Raw genomic sequence first — 17,850 nt, 5'->3', positions numbered from 1 at the left:
AACTTCCCCCACCTGGTGAAAGAAATAGACTTCCAAGTCCAGGAAGCACACAGAACCCCAAACAAAAGGAATCCAAAGAGGACCACACCAAGACACATCATAATTAAAATGCCAAGGGCAAAAGACAAAGAGAGAATAGTAAAAGCAGCAAGAGAAAAACAGTTAATTACCCACAAGGGAGCACCCATATGATTGTCAGCTGATTTCTTAACAGAAACTATGCAAGCCAGACGGGAGTGGCAAGAAATATTCAAAATGATGAATAGCAAGAACCTACAACCAAGATTACTCTACCCAGCAAAGTTATCATTCAGAATTGAAGGTCAGATAAAGAGCTTCACAGATAAGAAAAAGCTAAAGGAGTTCATCACCACCAAACCAGTATTATATGAAATGCTGAAGGTTATTCTTTAAGAAGAGGAAGAAGAAAAAAGTAAAGATAAAAATTATGAACAACAAATACATATCTATCAACAAGTGAATCTAAAAATCAAGTGAATTAAAAATCTGAGGAACAGTATTAACTGGTGAATATAATAGAATCAGGCGCATAGAATGGGAGGGGATTGATAATTCTTAGGGGGAAAGGGGTGTGGGGGGTATGGGAAGAGACTGGACAAAAATCGTACACCTATGGATGAAGACAGTGCGGGGAAGGTAAGGGCAGAGGGTGGAGTGTGAACCGGGTGGAGGGGAGCTATGGATGGAAAAAGGAGAAACAATTGTAGTAATCTGTACAATAAAGATTTATTAAATTTAAAAAAAAGCCCAAACAAAAAACACCCAGAAAACAAAGGAGGCCACAGAATCTGTAGATGCAGAGCTTAAATAGAGAAAATTAAGGTTAAGGGCTTGGATGACTAGGGTAAGGATCACAGTTTAGAATAAGGGATGAAAAGAAATGAGAAGACTAGAAGAAAAATAAATAAAGTAATGAAGAAAAAAAAAAGGAGAATAGAGGAGAGAGCAGATAGGCCTAAATTTAAGAAGTGAAATAAATTTAAAAATTAGGAGAAGAAACAAGCAAGAGAAGATAAAAAGAAAAAAATTGAGTAGTGAAGAAAGAAAAAAAGAGAAGGGGAAATGGAGTAGGAAAGAACAAATTAGATATATGAATAAACCAACATAGACTAGAGTAATAACACATCAATAAAGCAGATAAAGAAAACCATTTTTGAAAAGGGGGGAAAAGGAAGGAAAGAGGAAAACTAAGATAGGGAAAGGACAAGAAAAATGGGAAGAAAAAAGAGAAGTGAGGAAGAAAAAGGTACAAAAAAATTTTAAAAGATAACATTAAAAAATGATAGTAAAATTTAAAATAATAAAATTTTAAAATTAAAAAGTGAAGTGTCGTTCATTTCAGCTGAGTTTTAATGCCCCATGGCAGCTGGTTTAGGACCCCACTCCTCTGTTCGGTCTGCTAATCCTGGGATTCCTGTTAGGTACTTAGGTGCTGACCACAGTCAGGCACTGTCTTTTGGCTTTTGGCACCCTGCTTGAAGCTCCAAGCGATCTACAAGTCCTCTGCTTATGTGTCTCCACAGGCATTGGCTGCAAACAGGCGGGGCTAATCAACCCTCTTTGCCTGTCTGACAGCTGTCAGTCTTAATCACTCAAGTGTCTGTTTCTGACAGGGCTTTAGGTGGGTTGGCACTGTTTCGCTTTCAGGGAATAAGACAGGTGTTCTTTTCCTGACCCAGAGCTACTCCTCTGCAAGTGGCCCAAAATATTACTCTGCATTAGTTGGTCAGAGATCTTTTTATGGAGACCAATGGAGTTGGGAGCAACCTGGAGTTTTTATCAGTCTGGTTCCCAGAAAAATGGGGAAGATCGGCCCCTCTTCCAATCCAGTCCCTGAGGGCTCCTTGGGACTATTCAGACCTGTAAGCTTGGCCTCTGCCTTTGTTTCCTCTGTAAGGCTCAAACTGCAGGGTGTGGCAGGCTGTATTACCCATCTTGAGGCAAAGTGGGAGAGGCTAGCTCTTCTGGGGAGAAATGGCCGCTTAGGTTTGGAAGCTTAAGAATGTCCCAATGCAGGGCTCCTGGCCACATCACCCTGCCTTGCTTCCCTGCCCAGCCTCTCCTCAGTCTGTGCCTCTCTCCTTGCGCCAAAGCCTCTGGAGAATGTTTGCAATGGAAAAGTCCTGTGTGCTGGGTTTAGAGAATAATAGCAAAGACAAAACAAAACCAAAACAACAACGAAACTGCATGTTTCTCTCCCACCAGCACCTCACAGCTCAGGCAGCCTTTTGCCTTTTGCTGAGCAGCATTTCACGGTTGTGCTCTTGTGTCCAGATTCCCCAGCAGCCAGCAGTCTTGTGGCTTTTCTTGTTCACAGCTGGATGTTACCCATGTTGGCGATGATAACAATTATCTACAATCAAGTCACAACACTGAATTTCCTTTATACTTATGGCATTCTGACCTACCATATGGTCATTTGAAAACACATTCTATTTCTTCTACTAAATTGTAAATCTCTAGGGGACGAGGAAAAAGATTTGGTTAATGTGGCAATCACTGCCTTGGGCCCAGTTATGGGTAAGACTGGTAGTCATTTTATTCTTTTCCTCAGAGCCCGACTCAAGACACCATGACTTTAAAAGCAATCATGCTTTTTTGGACACTAAATCAAGGATTCTAGCTTTCTCCCTCTTCTAACCATATCTTCAGTTCTTATGTGCATATGATTCAGGACAGGTCTTGCACATTCCAGGCCTTTCTGTCTAAGCTTGATGCTTTTTATAGACATCTAAGTGAAGTAATGGACAGATACATATTACTACTCATAATCCATCCATCCATCCACCCATCCACCCATCCATCTAACCATCCATCCATCCAACCATTCATCTACCCATCCATTCATTCCAGCACAAATGAGTCTGTACCAATGAATTGTCCTAGTTCTATGGAAATTGTAGTAAACAAGACAAAGTCTCTGATCCATTGAAAATTTTAAAAATTACAAACCTGCCCTGAGTAGGTGTGAAGTGACCAGAGCTAAGACGATTGAAAGACGACTCCATCTGCTATGTAAGTAAACAACAGGCAGGGCAACTGCAGAAACAGAGATCTCCTGTGTTCTGGGAGCTTGTGGGAGAGTGCATGAAGTGCTGGTGGTGAGAAGGGGTTGATCTGGGAATATTATGAGGTTGAGCTAAAAGGATTTGCTGATGGAACAGATGTAAAGTGTGAGAGAAAGGTAGTAAAGAAGGATGCCTCTCTAAAAAACTTTTGTACAGCAAAAGAAACCATCAACAAAACAACAAGAAAGCCCACTGTATGGGAGAACATATTTGTAAATGTTATCACTGATAAAGGTTTAATCTCCAACATCTACAAAGAACTTATACAACTTAATGAAAGATAAATGAGCCAATAAAAACAATGGGCAATGGACCTAAATAGAATCTTTTCGAAAGAAGACAGAAGGAAGGCCAAGAGACATATGAAAACATGCTCAAAGTCACTAATTATCCAAGAAATGCAAATCAAAATGACAATGCAGTACCATCTCACACCTGTCAGAATGGCAATCATCAACAAAGCAACAAATGACAAGTTCTGGCAAGGATGCGGAGAAAAAGGAACCCTTGTGCACTGCTGGTGGGAATGCAGACTGGTGCAGCCACTGTGGAGAACAGTATGGAGTTTCTTTAAAAAACTAAAAATGGAACTCCCATTTAACCCCGTAATCCCACTTCTAGGAATATATACCAAGAAACTAGAAACACCAATCAGAAAGGATATATGCACCCCTGTGTTCATAGCAGCACAATTACCATAGCTGATTTGGAAACAGCCTAAATGCCCATCAGCAGATGAGTGGATTAGAAAACTATGGTACATCTACACAATGGAATACTACGCTGCTATATAAAAAGAAGGAATTCTTACCATTTGCAGCAGCATGGATGGACCTGGAGAGCATTATGTTAAGTGAAATAAGCCAGGCAATGAAAGAAAAATACCACATGATCTCACTCATTTATGGAAAATAAAGAACATTATAACCTGATGAACAAAAAGATATATACAGAAGCAGTAAAGCACCGAACAGACTGTCAAATTACAGCGGGAAGGCTTGGGAGTGTTGGGGAGGGGAGGAAAGAGATCAACCAAAGGACTTGTATGCATGCATATAAGCATGGCCAATGGACACAAGACACTGGGGGGCGGGGGGGGTATGAGGGCATGCGACAGGGGGAGGGGGAGGCTGGGGGAAGGTTAATGGGGGGGAAAAGGAGATATATGTACTGCTACATGTAATGCTTTAAACAATAAAAAAATAAAATAATAAAAAATAAAATAAAATATATGTCAGAAGAAGAAGAAGAAGAAGAAGAAGAAGAAGAAGAAGAAGAAGAAGAAGAAGAAGAAGAAGAAGAAGGCCTCTCCAGTAGCTTTGCCCTGAGTAACTGCGTGAATACACCTGCCATTTACTGAGATGGGATGCCATTTACTGAGATGGGGATGCATGTGAAACGACCAAGGATTGAACATGTTCAGTTTAAGATGCCTGTTAAACATCCAAGTTGGCTCTTCAGCTATGCAGCATGATGATTGTGTCTGGAATTAGGAGAGAAGTCAGCTAGAGACGCATATTTGAGAGTTGTCAGCTTACAGATGACATTCCAAGCCATGGGACTGTGTGAAATTGCCTATGCAATAAGTATAGCTAGGTAAGGGAACAGATCCCAGAATGGGGTGAGGACTTAGCTCCATAGCATTCTATGTTTATATGTAGATGGGATGAGAATCATTCAAAAAAGAAGTGGGAGACAGAGAGTGGCCGGTATGGTTGGAGTACCACCAAGTGAGTGTTGTACTGAAAACCAAGAGAGGAAAGTGTTTTCAGAAGAGTTATCCTACCTAATAATAGACAAATATGCAAATTGACCGTACCTTTGCTATGCCCATGATTGGCCAGGAGGCGTGGGGGGGCGGGACTCGGGGTGGCCGGGGTAGCTGATTGGGCTGGCGGGACGCTGAGCTGCGTCGCCAGCAGCGGCACGAGCTCAGCGTCTGCGCCATGGCTGTGCTGCGGCACAGAAGGGGCCTCTGGGGCAGCAAGCTGACGTCCCGCTGCGCGGACCATCAAAAGCGGGGGGAGCTGAGTGCCTGTCCGCTCAGGCAGCAGGCCTTTCAGAAGCCTCCGTGGCGCCGGAGGCTTCTGAAAGGCCTGGTGCACCAGTGGACAGGGACCCAGCTCCCTGTGATCAAAAGCAAAAGCATGGGAGCTGGGTGCCTGTCCACTCAGGCAGCAGGCCTTTCAGAAGCCTCCGCCACGCCGGAGGCTTCTGAAAGGCCTGGTGCACCAGCGATCGAAAGGAAAGCGTGGGAGCTGGGTGCCTGTACACTCAGGCACCAGGCCTTTCAGAAGCCTCCGGCGCCTGGTGCACCAGCGGACAGGCACCCAGCTCCCCGTGATCAAAAGGGAAAGTGTGTAGGGGACCCTACAGTGCATGATTCAATCATGCACTGGGCCTCTAGTACATTATAAATCCAGTCCATCCACAGATTCTCTTGACCCTACCTTCCCCATATATCTAGAATGTGACCTCTGTTCACCACCACCAACTCTAATGCACTACAAGTCACCATCAACTCCATGGTAGCCAACTTCAGAATCCTTTAAAGGGTCTCTCTGCTTCCTCACTGGCTCCCACAATGGCCTCTTTTGAACTCAACAGGCAGAGTGATCCTTTGAAAAGTTAAGTCAGAACATATCCATTATCTGTTCAATGTTGCTGGTAGGTCCATAAGGGGAGAAGTGAGTGTTGATCATTTGATTTCACAGTAGAGAATTATTGGTTGGCAACCCAGAATGGAGCTGTTTAGATGGATTGGTAGGGATGAAAGCTCATTCTAGTGGAGTCAAAATATAAAGATGAGTCAAAACACATTTCTAAAGGTGTTCAACCTCATAAGTATTCAGAGGAAAGAAGATTATATAGCCATAAGGGCATATCACTATGCAGCCACAAGATGGGCAATATAAGATTGATAATTCCAAGTTTACTGTGGAACAGTGGGCACTCTCATAATGTAAACTGATATGCCACTTTGAAATAGTACTTATTATTTCCTAGTCCAATTAAAGTCTCAAGTACCGCCGAAACTGGTTTGGCTCAGTGGATGGAGCGTCGGTCTGCGGACTGAAAGGTCCCAGGTTCGATTCCGGTCAAGGGCATGTACATTGGTTGCGGGCACATCCCCGGTGGGGGGTGTGCAGGAGGCAGCTGGTCGATGTTCTCTCTCATCGATGTTTCTAGCTCTCCATCCCTCTCCCTTTCTCTCTGAGAAAAATCAATAAAATATATTTTTTAAAAAATAAAAATAAAGTCTCAAGTACCTTATCACTAAGCTATTTTACTCTTAGGTAAGGGGTGCGGAACCCGATTTCTGCCAAGGGCCATTTAGATATTTATAAAAACAATCCCAGGCCATACACAATTATCAACTTTTTTTTTTTTTAAATAATTCTTTTCTTTAATTTTATTTTTCCTTTTTACACCTTTATAGGGATTAGCTGAGAACAATAACTAATTAATACTATATATAATGGGCAATTTCTAGCTAAGATGGTCCACGGATCAGTAGATTTGAAAACTATTAACCTTTTGCACTCGGATGTCGAGTGTGACTTGACACGGTTAGCATTAGAATAAAGGAATTGAGAAAAAAGCAAGCGAGTGCAAAGGGTTAATCATCACCTATTAAGTTACATAAGAGATTCCAGTTCAAGTTGACAGACAAACATAAACCAGATTCAAAGTGCTGTATTAAAAAAAAACAAAAATACAGTTTGCATTTTAGGGTAATTAAAATAAGTGGAGACCTGACTCTACACAATACAGGATTATCATTTTGTAATTGTTCTATTTTATTCTAAGAATGTAGTTTTACTTAGAGAATGACAGCTGGTCAAATTTATACTTAAGACATTTATCCATACTTAACCAGAGGCTGCAGAAGCAACTACACCAATCAGCTATTCTAAATCCTTTCACGTTAAATATGAACACTTTCTCAATACTACTCAAGTCACATCTCGTTTATCTTTCTCCTTAGAACTGCATAGGCTTATTTTAAATAGTTTAAAAACCTGCTATAAACTACAAAGTTCGTTAAGAGTAGAGGTACTCTGGTTAATGCTCAAAATGGTGTGGCCAGAGGTAAAGCAAGTATTATTAAGTATGAATGCAATCCTTAGCAACACAAATTGAACCCTTTTTTCCCCAATAAAAAAGCTAGTTCAATATATGGTCTCATTCTATAAAGATATATCACTTCCAAGTCACAGTGAAAGGAACTTGAATAATTTACCAAATTTTTCTACTATGTGCCTTAGAGATACCTCACTAAAAACTGGTATTGGACACAACGAAATGACAATTGCAGAATGTAATATTGTAGTGACAGTACTGAGATTGATTGCTACAAACTCTTTGAGTATTAAATGATTACATCTTAATTATATAGAACATTGGTCCAATAACAAAATAGAGAACAGCAGCTGGGAATTGATCTCATTCAATGTTGAAACAAACTTATACATTCTTTGCATTATTTTCTGCAGGTAAGTCCCATTTTTATATTGAAATCTGATGGCAATTAAATTCGGGTATTTTTCCAAGCTACTGCATGAACAGGATGCTGAAGGCCATCACTATACAGCATACTGCAACATAAGGACTCTTCCGTTCACCAAATCTGGCACACTTCCAAAATATACCCAACAGTCCAGTTTTATTTCTGTCCAGGAGGCTGGGTGCCAAGGATCGGATATAAGCACAGGTACATATAAGCAGCAAGATTACAGTCAACAGACTCTGAAAATTGAAAATGGCAGACATAGTGAGGCCGGCGAAGACCCAGCCACATCACCCTTCCGGGCCCAGGGCGGAAAAGCCACAATTATCAACTTTAAAACTAGCCTGCTATACTTGGTCAAACATTTAGTCAACTCACCCCTAATGCTTTGGCAGGGCCAGACCAAATGATTTTGCAGACTATATACAGACTGCAGACACGACCCCTGTCTTAGAGAAAACCCATGGAAATTTCCAGTTATTTGCAACATGTTACTAGACAATAATGGTCACTGAAGCCCTCTTCAGAGTATTGCAAAAGAAAAGAGCCCTGTGTTTACACATAATGGATGTTAAATTTGATAAATCCACACAAGTATAGAGCAATGTAAAGGAATGAAATGTAGCAGCACACAAAATCAGTAAGTAAATTTAAGTACTGGGTGGAATAAAGAGGTCATATGTAAACACGACATCCATATGGACTCAGAGGAAGGTAAGAGATAAAATGAAAATCACTTCCAAAATGTTAAAATAACATCCTCCAAAAATCGCCTGCTCCATAGAAGCAAATACAGTCAATATCAACCTCTTGGGAAGTATGGTTATTAATCAAATCATAGAAGCATCAAGTTTGTTCATTTAAAAACTAAACAAAAACAACAAAATAGCTGAATATGGTGGGCAGCAAACTATATCAAGTTTTTACTGCCCTATTCCCATATCCTTCTCCTCAGGTCCCCCTGAGCCTTGTAAAACCCCATCATCACAACTACTGTAGCTGTGCAGGCAGCCTAGTTGCCAATGGAATGGGCACAAAAGTTTGGAGCTCCCACAAAAGCCCTATGGCCATAGAATTGCTACTAATTTACATGTCTGGCAGTTCCCTAGAAAAATCCTCTTTCACAGGAAATGGCTTGCTATAAAACTGTAGTAAAAAAAAAAAAACAACAGGCTCAAGTTTCCTGGCATTGGATTTGGCAAAGATTTCTCACATATGACACCAAAGCACAGGCAAAAAAAAAAAAAGACAAAATGGAGTCCATAAAAAAAATCGTGGGTCAAAAACCACTATGAACAGAGTAAAAAGGTAACACAAAGAATGAGAGAAAATATTTGAAAATCACATAGCAGGGAAGAGACTAATGTCCAGAATATACAGAGAACTTCTAAGCCTCAACAACAGAAAAACCAACAACCTGATTCAGAAAATGAGCAAAGGACTCAAATGAATATTTCTTCAATAAAGATACACAAATGGCCAACAAGCACAGGAAAAGATACTCAACAGCACTAATCTTTGGAGAATGCAAATCAAACCTACAATGAGGTACCACCTTACACCTTATAAAAGAAAACCACAAACCAGTAAATAACAAGTGTTGGAGAGGATATGAAAAATATGGAAACCGTTGTGTACTGTTGGTGGGAATGTAAAATGGCTCAGCCTCTGTGGAATACAATATGACAGTTCATCAAAAAATTAAAACTAGAATTACCATATGGTCCGGCTATATAACTTCTGGGTATATACCCAAAAGAATCTAAAGTAGGGGCTTGAAATTATATTTTTATGTCCATGTTCATAGCAGCATTATTTACAACAGCTAAAATATAAAGCAATGTAAGTGTCCATTGAAAAACAAATGGATGAATAAAGTATCCATTGACAAATGAGTGGATGGAGCAAAGTATGGTATGTACATACAATGGAATGTTTTCACCTCTTAAAAAAAAAGGAAATTTTACAATATGCAACAACATGAATGAACCTTGAGGACACTGTGCTAAGTGAAATCAGCCAGTCATAAGAAGACCGATACTATATGATACCACTGTATGGAAACTCAGAATAATCAAAATTACAGAGACAGATGTACAATGCAGCTGCTAGGGCAGGGGAAAAGGAAGTAACGGGGATTTATAGATTAATTAATACAGAGTTTGAGTTTTATAAGAAGAGTCTGAAGATGGCTAGCGGTGATGGTAGCACAACATTATGAATGTACTTAATACCACTCACTAAGTGTAGACTTAAAAATAGATGAGATATAACTTTTGTATCTTATATAAATTTATTTAATACAATAAAGTAAATTGGAAGAAAAAATGAAATACTTCTTGCGCTGGCCAGGTTACTCAATTTGTTGGAACATCATCCCTTATACCAAAGAGGTTCCGGGTTCGATTCCCAGTCAGAGTACATACCCAGGTTGCGAGTTTGATACCTGATTGGGGCACATATGGGAGGCAAAAGATCGATGTTTTTCTCTGACATTCATGTTTCCTCCTGTCTGTTCCTTTCTCTCTCTCTCAAATCAATAAAAACATATTGTCAGGTGAGGAGTTTTTTAATAAGTGAAATACTTCTCCACTGTAAGAGACACTGTCAAGAAAGTGAAAAGACAGCCCACAGAATGAGAAAAAAAATTTTGCAACTCATATCTTATAGGAACTAGTAGCCAGAAAATATTAATGAGTCTTAAACTCAACAAGAAAAGGAAACCCAGTTTTCTAAGGGCAAAGGATGTAAATAGACATTTATACAAAGAATATATAAATGACCAAAAAGAATATGAAAAGGTGTGTTACATCATGATTAGGGAATTGCAGATCAAAACTACAATGAGATACCACTTCAAGTACATTAGAATGGCTATAATTAAAAAAACAGACTAACAAATATCAGTGATGATGAGGAGAAATTAGAATCCTTCCTCATTGCTGGCAGGAATGTGAAATTGTGCAGGCTTCTTTGGAAATAGTTGGGCAATTCCTCAAGAGGATAAATGTAGCGTTCTCACATGACCAAACAATTCTACCCCTAAGTATGTACCTAAGAGAAATGCAAACATATGTCCATGCAAAAACTTGTACTCAAATGTCCATAGCAGTATTATTCACAATAGTTCCCAAAGTAGAAACAACCAAAATTTTCATCAGCTGATATATCTAATAAAAAATGTGGTATATGCACACAAAAAGAACATTATTTGGCCCAAGGAAAGGAAGTTTTGACATAATCTACCACATGGCTGATCCTTAGAAACATTATGCTAGGTGAAATAAGCCAGTCACAGAAAATTACCACATGTAGGATTCCACTACTATGAAGTGTCCAGAACAAAATCATTGAGCTAGAGAGTAAAGAAGTGGTAGTCATGAGCTGTTGGGAGGGGAGGATGGGGAGTGACTACTAATAGATACTAGAGTTTTCCTTGGGAGTGAGAAAATGTTCTAAACTTGATTTGGTGACAGTTACATAACTTTCAGAATACAGTACAAACCACCAACATGTACACATTTAAGGATGAATATTAAGGTATGTGAATTACACTGAGTGGCCAGATTATTATGATCTCTGAATGCATAATAATCTGGCCACTCAGTGTGTGTGTGTGTGTGTGTGTGTGTGTGTGTGTGTGTGTGTGTGTATGAATTCGTACATGGGTGGGGTCCGGCCAGCCTGGCTAGGGAGAGGGGACATGGGCGGTTGGCCGGCCTGCCTGCTGGTTGAATTCCTGGTCAAGGGGACAATTTTCATATTAGCATTTTATTATATAGGATATACACTGAGTGGCCAATTATGCGTTCAGAGATCATAATAATCTGGCCACTCAGTGTATATCTCAATAAAGGTGTGATTAAAAAGCAAATAAAAATAAAATTACAAAATTCTGCCGTGCATGTTTAAGAAGCAAATTGAGAAAGAAAAGTGACAAAGTAGATACCATAAAATAAAGGGTCATGATTATCTCTGAAGCAGGAAGATTTGTAATTGGCAATGGCACATGGGTAATGTCAATGAAGTGAAACTGTTCATTACATGACCAGAGTTGTACTTAAACAGTTCTCTCTCTCTCTCTCTCTCTCTCTCTCTCTCTCTCTCTCTCTCTCTCTCTCTTCAATATTCATAACATAAAAGTAACCCTCTTTACCATTTCTAAGTGTACAGTTCAGTGGCATTAAGTACGTTTACAATGTTGTGCAACCATCAACATCCACTTCCAGAACTTTTTCATCATCTCAAACTGAAACTGTCTTAATTAACCAGTCCTATTACTCTTTTCCCAGCTCCTATAACCTTCACTTCACTTTCTGAATCTATGAACTTGACTACTTGAGGAACCTCATAGAAATTAAGTCATAACACATGTGTCCTTTTGTGTGTGATTGAGCTGTTGTCTTCCAAATAATTTACTGAAAAATATATTTATGTTTTATTCATATTTTATGACTCTGCTATGATTCAAAGTTTAAATTTCAGAAAAGAAATAAGTATAAATGAAATATATATATAGAATATATTTCCAAAGAGTTTCATTATATATGAAACAGAGAGGGGATTTTGGATGGTGACTAGAGAGTAATGTGGGCTGAGAGTGGTGGTTTGATAAAGATGAATCATTACAGCATATAATGAGACTGGATCCAACGACAAACAGATGTTTCAGAAATAAAAGACAGAAGGGACAGTTGGAAAAGTGAAGTCATGAGAAATTGAAAGGGAAATAGACCCTACATACAATTAGGAGGATTAGCCTTAGATTGGAGTATGGACAATTTATCCACCAGAGGTGGAGAAAAAGTTAGATGCAGGCGACTCAAGTGGTATCTCCATGTGAAAGTACTCTTTATTGCTTTTATTTTTCTCAATAAAATATGAGGCACAAAGACATTAGGAAAGTGAACTGACCAGCAAAATGTAGGAAGAGGGAGGTACATTTTGAGGTCATGAATGTGCCATTCCTCAGAATAGTTGTGGGTTTTTCTAGAGACACATTCATTCTTTCAGGGCAGGTGTGAAGAGAGCACAAATAACTACATGACAGCACCCTTACCTGGGAATCATTTATTCCCTCAATATGTAATTCTAGTTCATCTACTTTTTAACCTGGGCATATAAGGATTAAACAGAAGTGGACACTGGACACATGTAGGTCACTTTCAAACAAAGGGTATACCTAGTCTTCAACTGGCATAATTTTATGGTACCGATATGTCTGGGTCATCCAGAGAAGGGCCTGGAGTTACCAGTCAATATGCCCATGAAAATCACACAAAAGTGAAGGCTGCTCTGTCGGCATCTCCCGTACACATTTTTTGGCAGTGTTATAAACAGAACTTGAGAGACTGAATTTTGATGAGGTTAAAAAATTGGAGTATTGTCCCTTGCCTCATGGTCTCCAGCCCATTTGGGTCTACCCACAGCCCATTTGGGTCTACCCTAGGGTAAAAGGGCAGCCACCTCCTTGCCTATCTAACAGTCTGGCCTGAGGCATGTGCATATCACTATAAAGCCTCATTGAAGGATCAAAAACATCGTGAGTTTGATGTCCATGTGTTACAGAACAAGAGTTTTAGACGAGGCGAAATGGGCCATGGAGTGTGCCCACCAATGATCTTCAAGCCCCCTGGTCTGGAACATTAGGAGTTGGCCGAGCAACGGACACAGGAGGGGCGGGGGAGGGTGTGTTCCGTGTGGCACAGTTGAGGAAGGCACGGAGGTTTTATTTCCTTCTCAAGGTAAAAATCTTGCATTTTAGAGTTTGTAGTCCTTCTTTGTGATTACATCACCACAATATCAAAGGACTGTAGCCAATGATCACTGAAGCTAATAATGTGGAAAGAAGCTGCAGAAGGGACACTATCTGAAGGATAACAGAGAGGTCAGAGAGATTAAAAAAGACACAGCCAGAGGTAGGCAGTTGCTCTCAGAAGGTGAGAGTACCCGCCCTTTATGTAGCCAGCATATACCTGGAACTAATCCCAGTGGCTAAGGATCTGCATGTCAAGGAGTGCTGCTGCTCATGGACACAGGCCTTGCATCAGCCACTGATTCACTGGGGCCATGTCAAGGGCTGCCTTTGTGAGGGACTCTGCCTCCTCCTTGTCTTCTCTACAGAAGAACCAAGAGGTTATGTATGAGACAAGCAGAATGCTTCAGACTTGGGCTCCGCAGACGAAGGGCCTGGCGCTGGTACTGCTGCCAGGATCTTCACGTGTCAGGATGGGGATGGTGTTGGTGTTGGTACTGAGTTTCCTGCCAACCTTGTGCTGTGACCTGGGATCAGTATATTCCTCATCCTATGAAATAGTCATCCCCAAGGCTCTGACAGTTGAGGGAAGGCAAGACCCAGAGGAAGAGGCATCTTATGTGATATCTATGCAGGGCCAGAAACAGCTGATTCACCTGAAAGTGAAGACAGACTATTTTATCAAGAACTTTCCAGTCTTCAGCTACCACAGTGGCATCCGGGGACAAGAAATGCCTTTCATCTCTCATGACTGTCACTATGAAGGCTACATAGAAGGACTCCCGGGTTCTTTTGTTTCTGTCAACACCTGTTCAGGCCTCAGGGGCATCCTGATTAAGGAGGGAAAATCCTATGGCATTGAGCCCATGGACTCTTCAAAACGGTTTGAACATGTGTTGTACACCATGGCCCATCAAGCTCCAGTCTCCTGCAATGTCACTTCCCAAGACAGCCCAGTGGTGTCCGCCAGCCGACAACAAGGGAGCAGGAAGCCTGGCGGTCTACGGGAGCTGTCCTACTTGTGGTCACTCACCAAGTACGTGGAGATGTTTGTTGTGGTCAACAACCAGCGGTTCCAAATGTGGGGCAGTAACGTCAGTGAGACGGTCCAGAGAGTGATGGACATCATTGCCCTGGCCAACACCTTCACTAGGGCAATAAACACAGAGGTGGTGCTGGCTGGAATGGAGATTTGGACCGAGGGGGACCTCATAGAGGTCCCAGTGGACCTGCAAGTTACACTGGGGAATTTCAACAGCTGGAGACAAGAGAAGCTCCTCCATCGTGTGAAGCATGATGTTGCCCACATGATTGTCGGACAGCATCCTGAGCAGGGTATGGGACAGGCATTTCTCAATGGTGCCTGTTCCAGTGGTTTTGCAGCAGCTGTTGAATCCTTCCCTCATGAAGATGTCCTCCTGTTTGCAGCGCTCATGGTCCATGAGCTTGGGCACAACTTGGGTATTCGGCATGACCACTCAGCCTGCACTTGTAAAGACAAACACCTCTGCCTCATGCGTGACAATATCACTAAAGAAAGTGGCTTCAGCAACTGTAGCTCTGACGACTTCTACCAGTTCCTCCGGGAACACAGAGGGGCCTGCCTATTTAACAACCCTCAGCGGCACAAAGGCCGCTTGCGTAGAGCTGGCACGTGTGGAGATGGTATGGTGGATGACGGTGAGCAGTGTGACTGTGGTACTGAATGTGACACAAACAAGTGCTGTGATAATACATGTACGCTGAAGGCTGGTGCAAAGTGTAGTCCAGGACCTTGCTGTAAAGATACGTGCCAATTTCAACCAAAGGGCTTCAATTGTCGTCCTATTACGGGAGAGTGTGACCTCCCAGAGTATTGTGATGGTACCTCTGCAAAATGTCCCGAAGACTTCCATATGCAAGATGGTACACCATGTAAAGGATATTACTGTGTACAAGGTGAGTGTAAGAACCCTAATCTTCAATGCCAAGAATATTTTGGGACCTTTTCAACGTCTGCTGATGATACGTGTTATGAATTGGTAAACATGCTTGGAGACCGGTTTGGAAACTGTGGCCTTCCTACTTCTACTAACCAAGAGTACGTTAAGTGTACAAGCGAGAATAAGCGGTGTGGGAAAATTATATGTTCAAATATTAGACAGATGCCAGCCATCAAACCCTATCATACAGTGATCCAGATTCCTACTTCTGACAACTACTGCTGGTCCATGAATTTCTATGACACTGCTGACAAAGATGATGGAGGACATGTGAAATATGGCACTACTTGTTCCAAAGGGAAAATCTGCGCAAATGCATCCTGCGCTGATTATGCTCTGCTCAAGTATGACTGCGATGTAGAAGCAATGTGTGATCGGAAAGGAGTTTGCAATAATTTGAAGCACTGCCATTGTAGGTCTGGCTATGCACCCCCTGACTGCAAACAAGCAGGAGATGGGGGTAGTGTGGACAGCGGTCCCCCTGGTTTGCCACCTGATGAGCTGCCACCAGAGGGTGGAAGTTCCGTCACTAGCAAACCTGCCAAACATGAAAAGATCTTAGACAATATGATCTTATCACTCTTAATACTTTTTCTCATAATATTAGCAGTTGTCAGTATTGCCACGTGCATCCTTTGTAAAGCTTCAAAAGAAGAGCCCACAGAAAAGCCTCCAGAAGAGAAGCCTCCAGAAGAGAAGCCTGCAGAAGAGAAGCCTGCAGAAGAGGCTGCCCCAGAGGAAGGAGGGGAAGAGGGAGAAGAGGAGGAGGAAGAGGAGGATGAGGAAGATGAAGAATAAAACAATTAGTGGGAGGAAGAACCAAATATATAAAACACTTCAAACACTGACCAGGAACCAGAAGTTCAATGACACAAAGGTGAAGTGGGAATTGATAACTCCATGGCTCTGACTAGGATTATATAATAGTATAAACAAAATTTATACTAATTTTATAACAGTATAGAAGCTGAAACTAAAATTTTGTCTTTAGTTTGAAAATAAACTAATATAAGAGGGATACTCTCACTTTCATTATTCATTTTAGTAATTAAGGTTTTATTTAGTTAATATAGTACATATTTTACTACTTTTGCTTTTTAACATTTCATTTGAACTCTTCACATGCATCTTCTGACATCAATGTCTTTGTCTTGGGCCAAGTTTTACAATCACCAGAAACTTTTTCAGGACATGCCATCTTTCATCTAAGCTGTTTGATATATGCTTCTATATGTGCCTGCACTTATTACTGTCACTTGGGTTTTTATTTCAAGTAGCAACTACCTATTATGTGAGGTCAGTTGTTTATTCAATCGATTGTTCATTTGCCCTATAAATGTGCATTCATGAAATGAGTTTTTAAATAAATAAAACCCTATTCTGATTAGACATCTTTTCAGATTCCATGTGTATAATTATAAGGTCTGTTTTGTTATTGGAGTCTGCGAGAGAAACTGTATCTGATAAAACAGAAGAACCTCACTGCCCCAGGGTCAAAAGGCCAGTGTTGAAGTCATTCACCTTTTCAAATCTGACAGATGTGTAACATGGTGTACGTGTATTAAAGTTATTACTTCCTGTATTTCCAGGCCCTTTCTATAGCCCTACTCACTGTTCACCTAAAAGATTTCTTTTCCTTTCAGAGCAGCTTTCAGAGCCCTTCCGCTTTACTAATTTCCTGGGGTGAATTTCAGCCATCCAGATACCTCATGTTTGATTCACTTCAGCCAGAGCTAGGAAACGAAATTTATACTAATTTTATAACAATATAGAAGCTGAAACTATAATTTTGTCTTTTCTATTTTTCTTTACTTATTTATTGAAATTAATAAGTTATTGACTAATATCAGAAGGAACCCCTCCAATTATAGGTAACAGAGTTTTGAAGGTTGTAGATGCTTCTATGTGATGAGAGCACAAAGCAAGTATAAAATTAACACACACAGAGTATATGCTGTGTGTGTGTGTGTGTGTGTGTGTGTGTGTGTGTACTAGAGGCCCGGTGCATGAAATTCATGCGAGTGTGTGTGTGTGTATGTGTGTATGTGTGTGTGTCCCATAGCCCAGCCTGCACCCTCTCAAATCTGGGACCCCTCAAGGGATATCTGACTGCCCATTTAGGCCCGATCTAAATGAACAGTCGGACATCCCTCTACAATCCAGGACTGCTGGCTCTCAACCACTCGCCTGCCTGCCGGCCTGCTTGCCCCCAACTGCACCCCACACTGGTCTTCTCTCCCCTAACTGCCCCCCTCTACCGGCCTGATCGCCTACCCGCGCCCCCCCCCCCCGCCGCCTGTTTGCCCCAAACTGCCCCCCTGCCAGCCTACTCACCCCCAACTGTCCCTCCTGCCGGCCTGCTCGCCCCCAACTGCTCCCCCACCCCCGCTGGCCTGATCACCCCCAACTGCCCTCCCCTCCTGGTCTGATCGCCCCTAACCACCTCTGCCTCGGCCCCGCCACCATGGCTTTGTCCGGAATGGATATCCAGAAGGTCTCCCGGTCTAATTAGCA

The 17,850-nt window shown here is 41.4% G+C and overlaps 2 protein-coding genes across 2 annotated transcripts; one reads left to right on the top strand and one right to left on the bottom strand.

Moving 5' to 3' along the window:
• Positions 1–6,400: 6,400 nt before the first annotated feature.
• On the bottom strand, positions 6,401–8,001 carry LOC307094132 (protein kish-A-like). Its single transcript, XM_079762719.1, has one exon. It carries the CDS (start codon positions 7,860–7,862, stop codon positions 7,644–7,646), a length of 219 nt encoding a protein of 72 aa, XP_079618845.1. The 5' UTR covers positions 7,863–8,001; the 3' UTR covers positions 6,401–7,643.
• A 3,209-nt stretch (positions 8,002–11,210) lies between these two features.
• LOC307094131 (disintegrin and metalloproteinase domain-containing protein 1a-like) lies at positions 11,211–17,509 on the top strand. Its single transcript, XM_079762718.1, has one exon. It carries the CDS (start codon positions 13,669–13,671, stop codon positions 16,132–16,134), a length of 2,466 nt encoding a protein of 821 aa, XP_079618844.1. The 5' UTR covers positions 11,211–13,668; the 3' UTR covers positions 16,135–17,509.
• Positions 17,510–17,850: the final 341 nt, after the last annotated feature.

This window comes from Cnephaeus nilssonii, assembly GCF_951640355.1.
Source record: "Cnephaeus nilssonii genome assembly, chromosome: 22".
In the NCBI taxonomy this organism is placed as follows: Eukaryota; Metazoa; Chordata; class Mammalia; order Chiroptera; family Vespertilionidae; genus Cnephaeus; species Cnephaeus nilssonii.
This window is presented reverse-complemented; position numbering and strand designations above follow the sequence as displayed.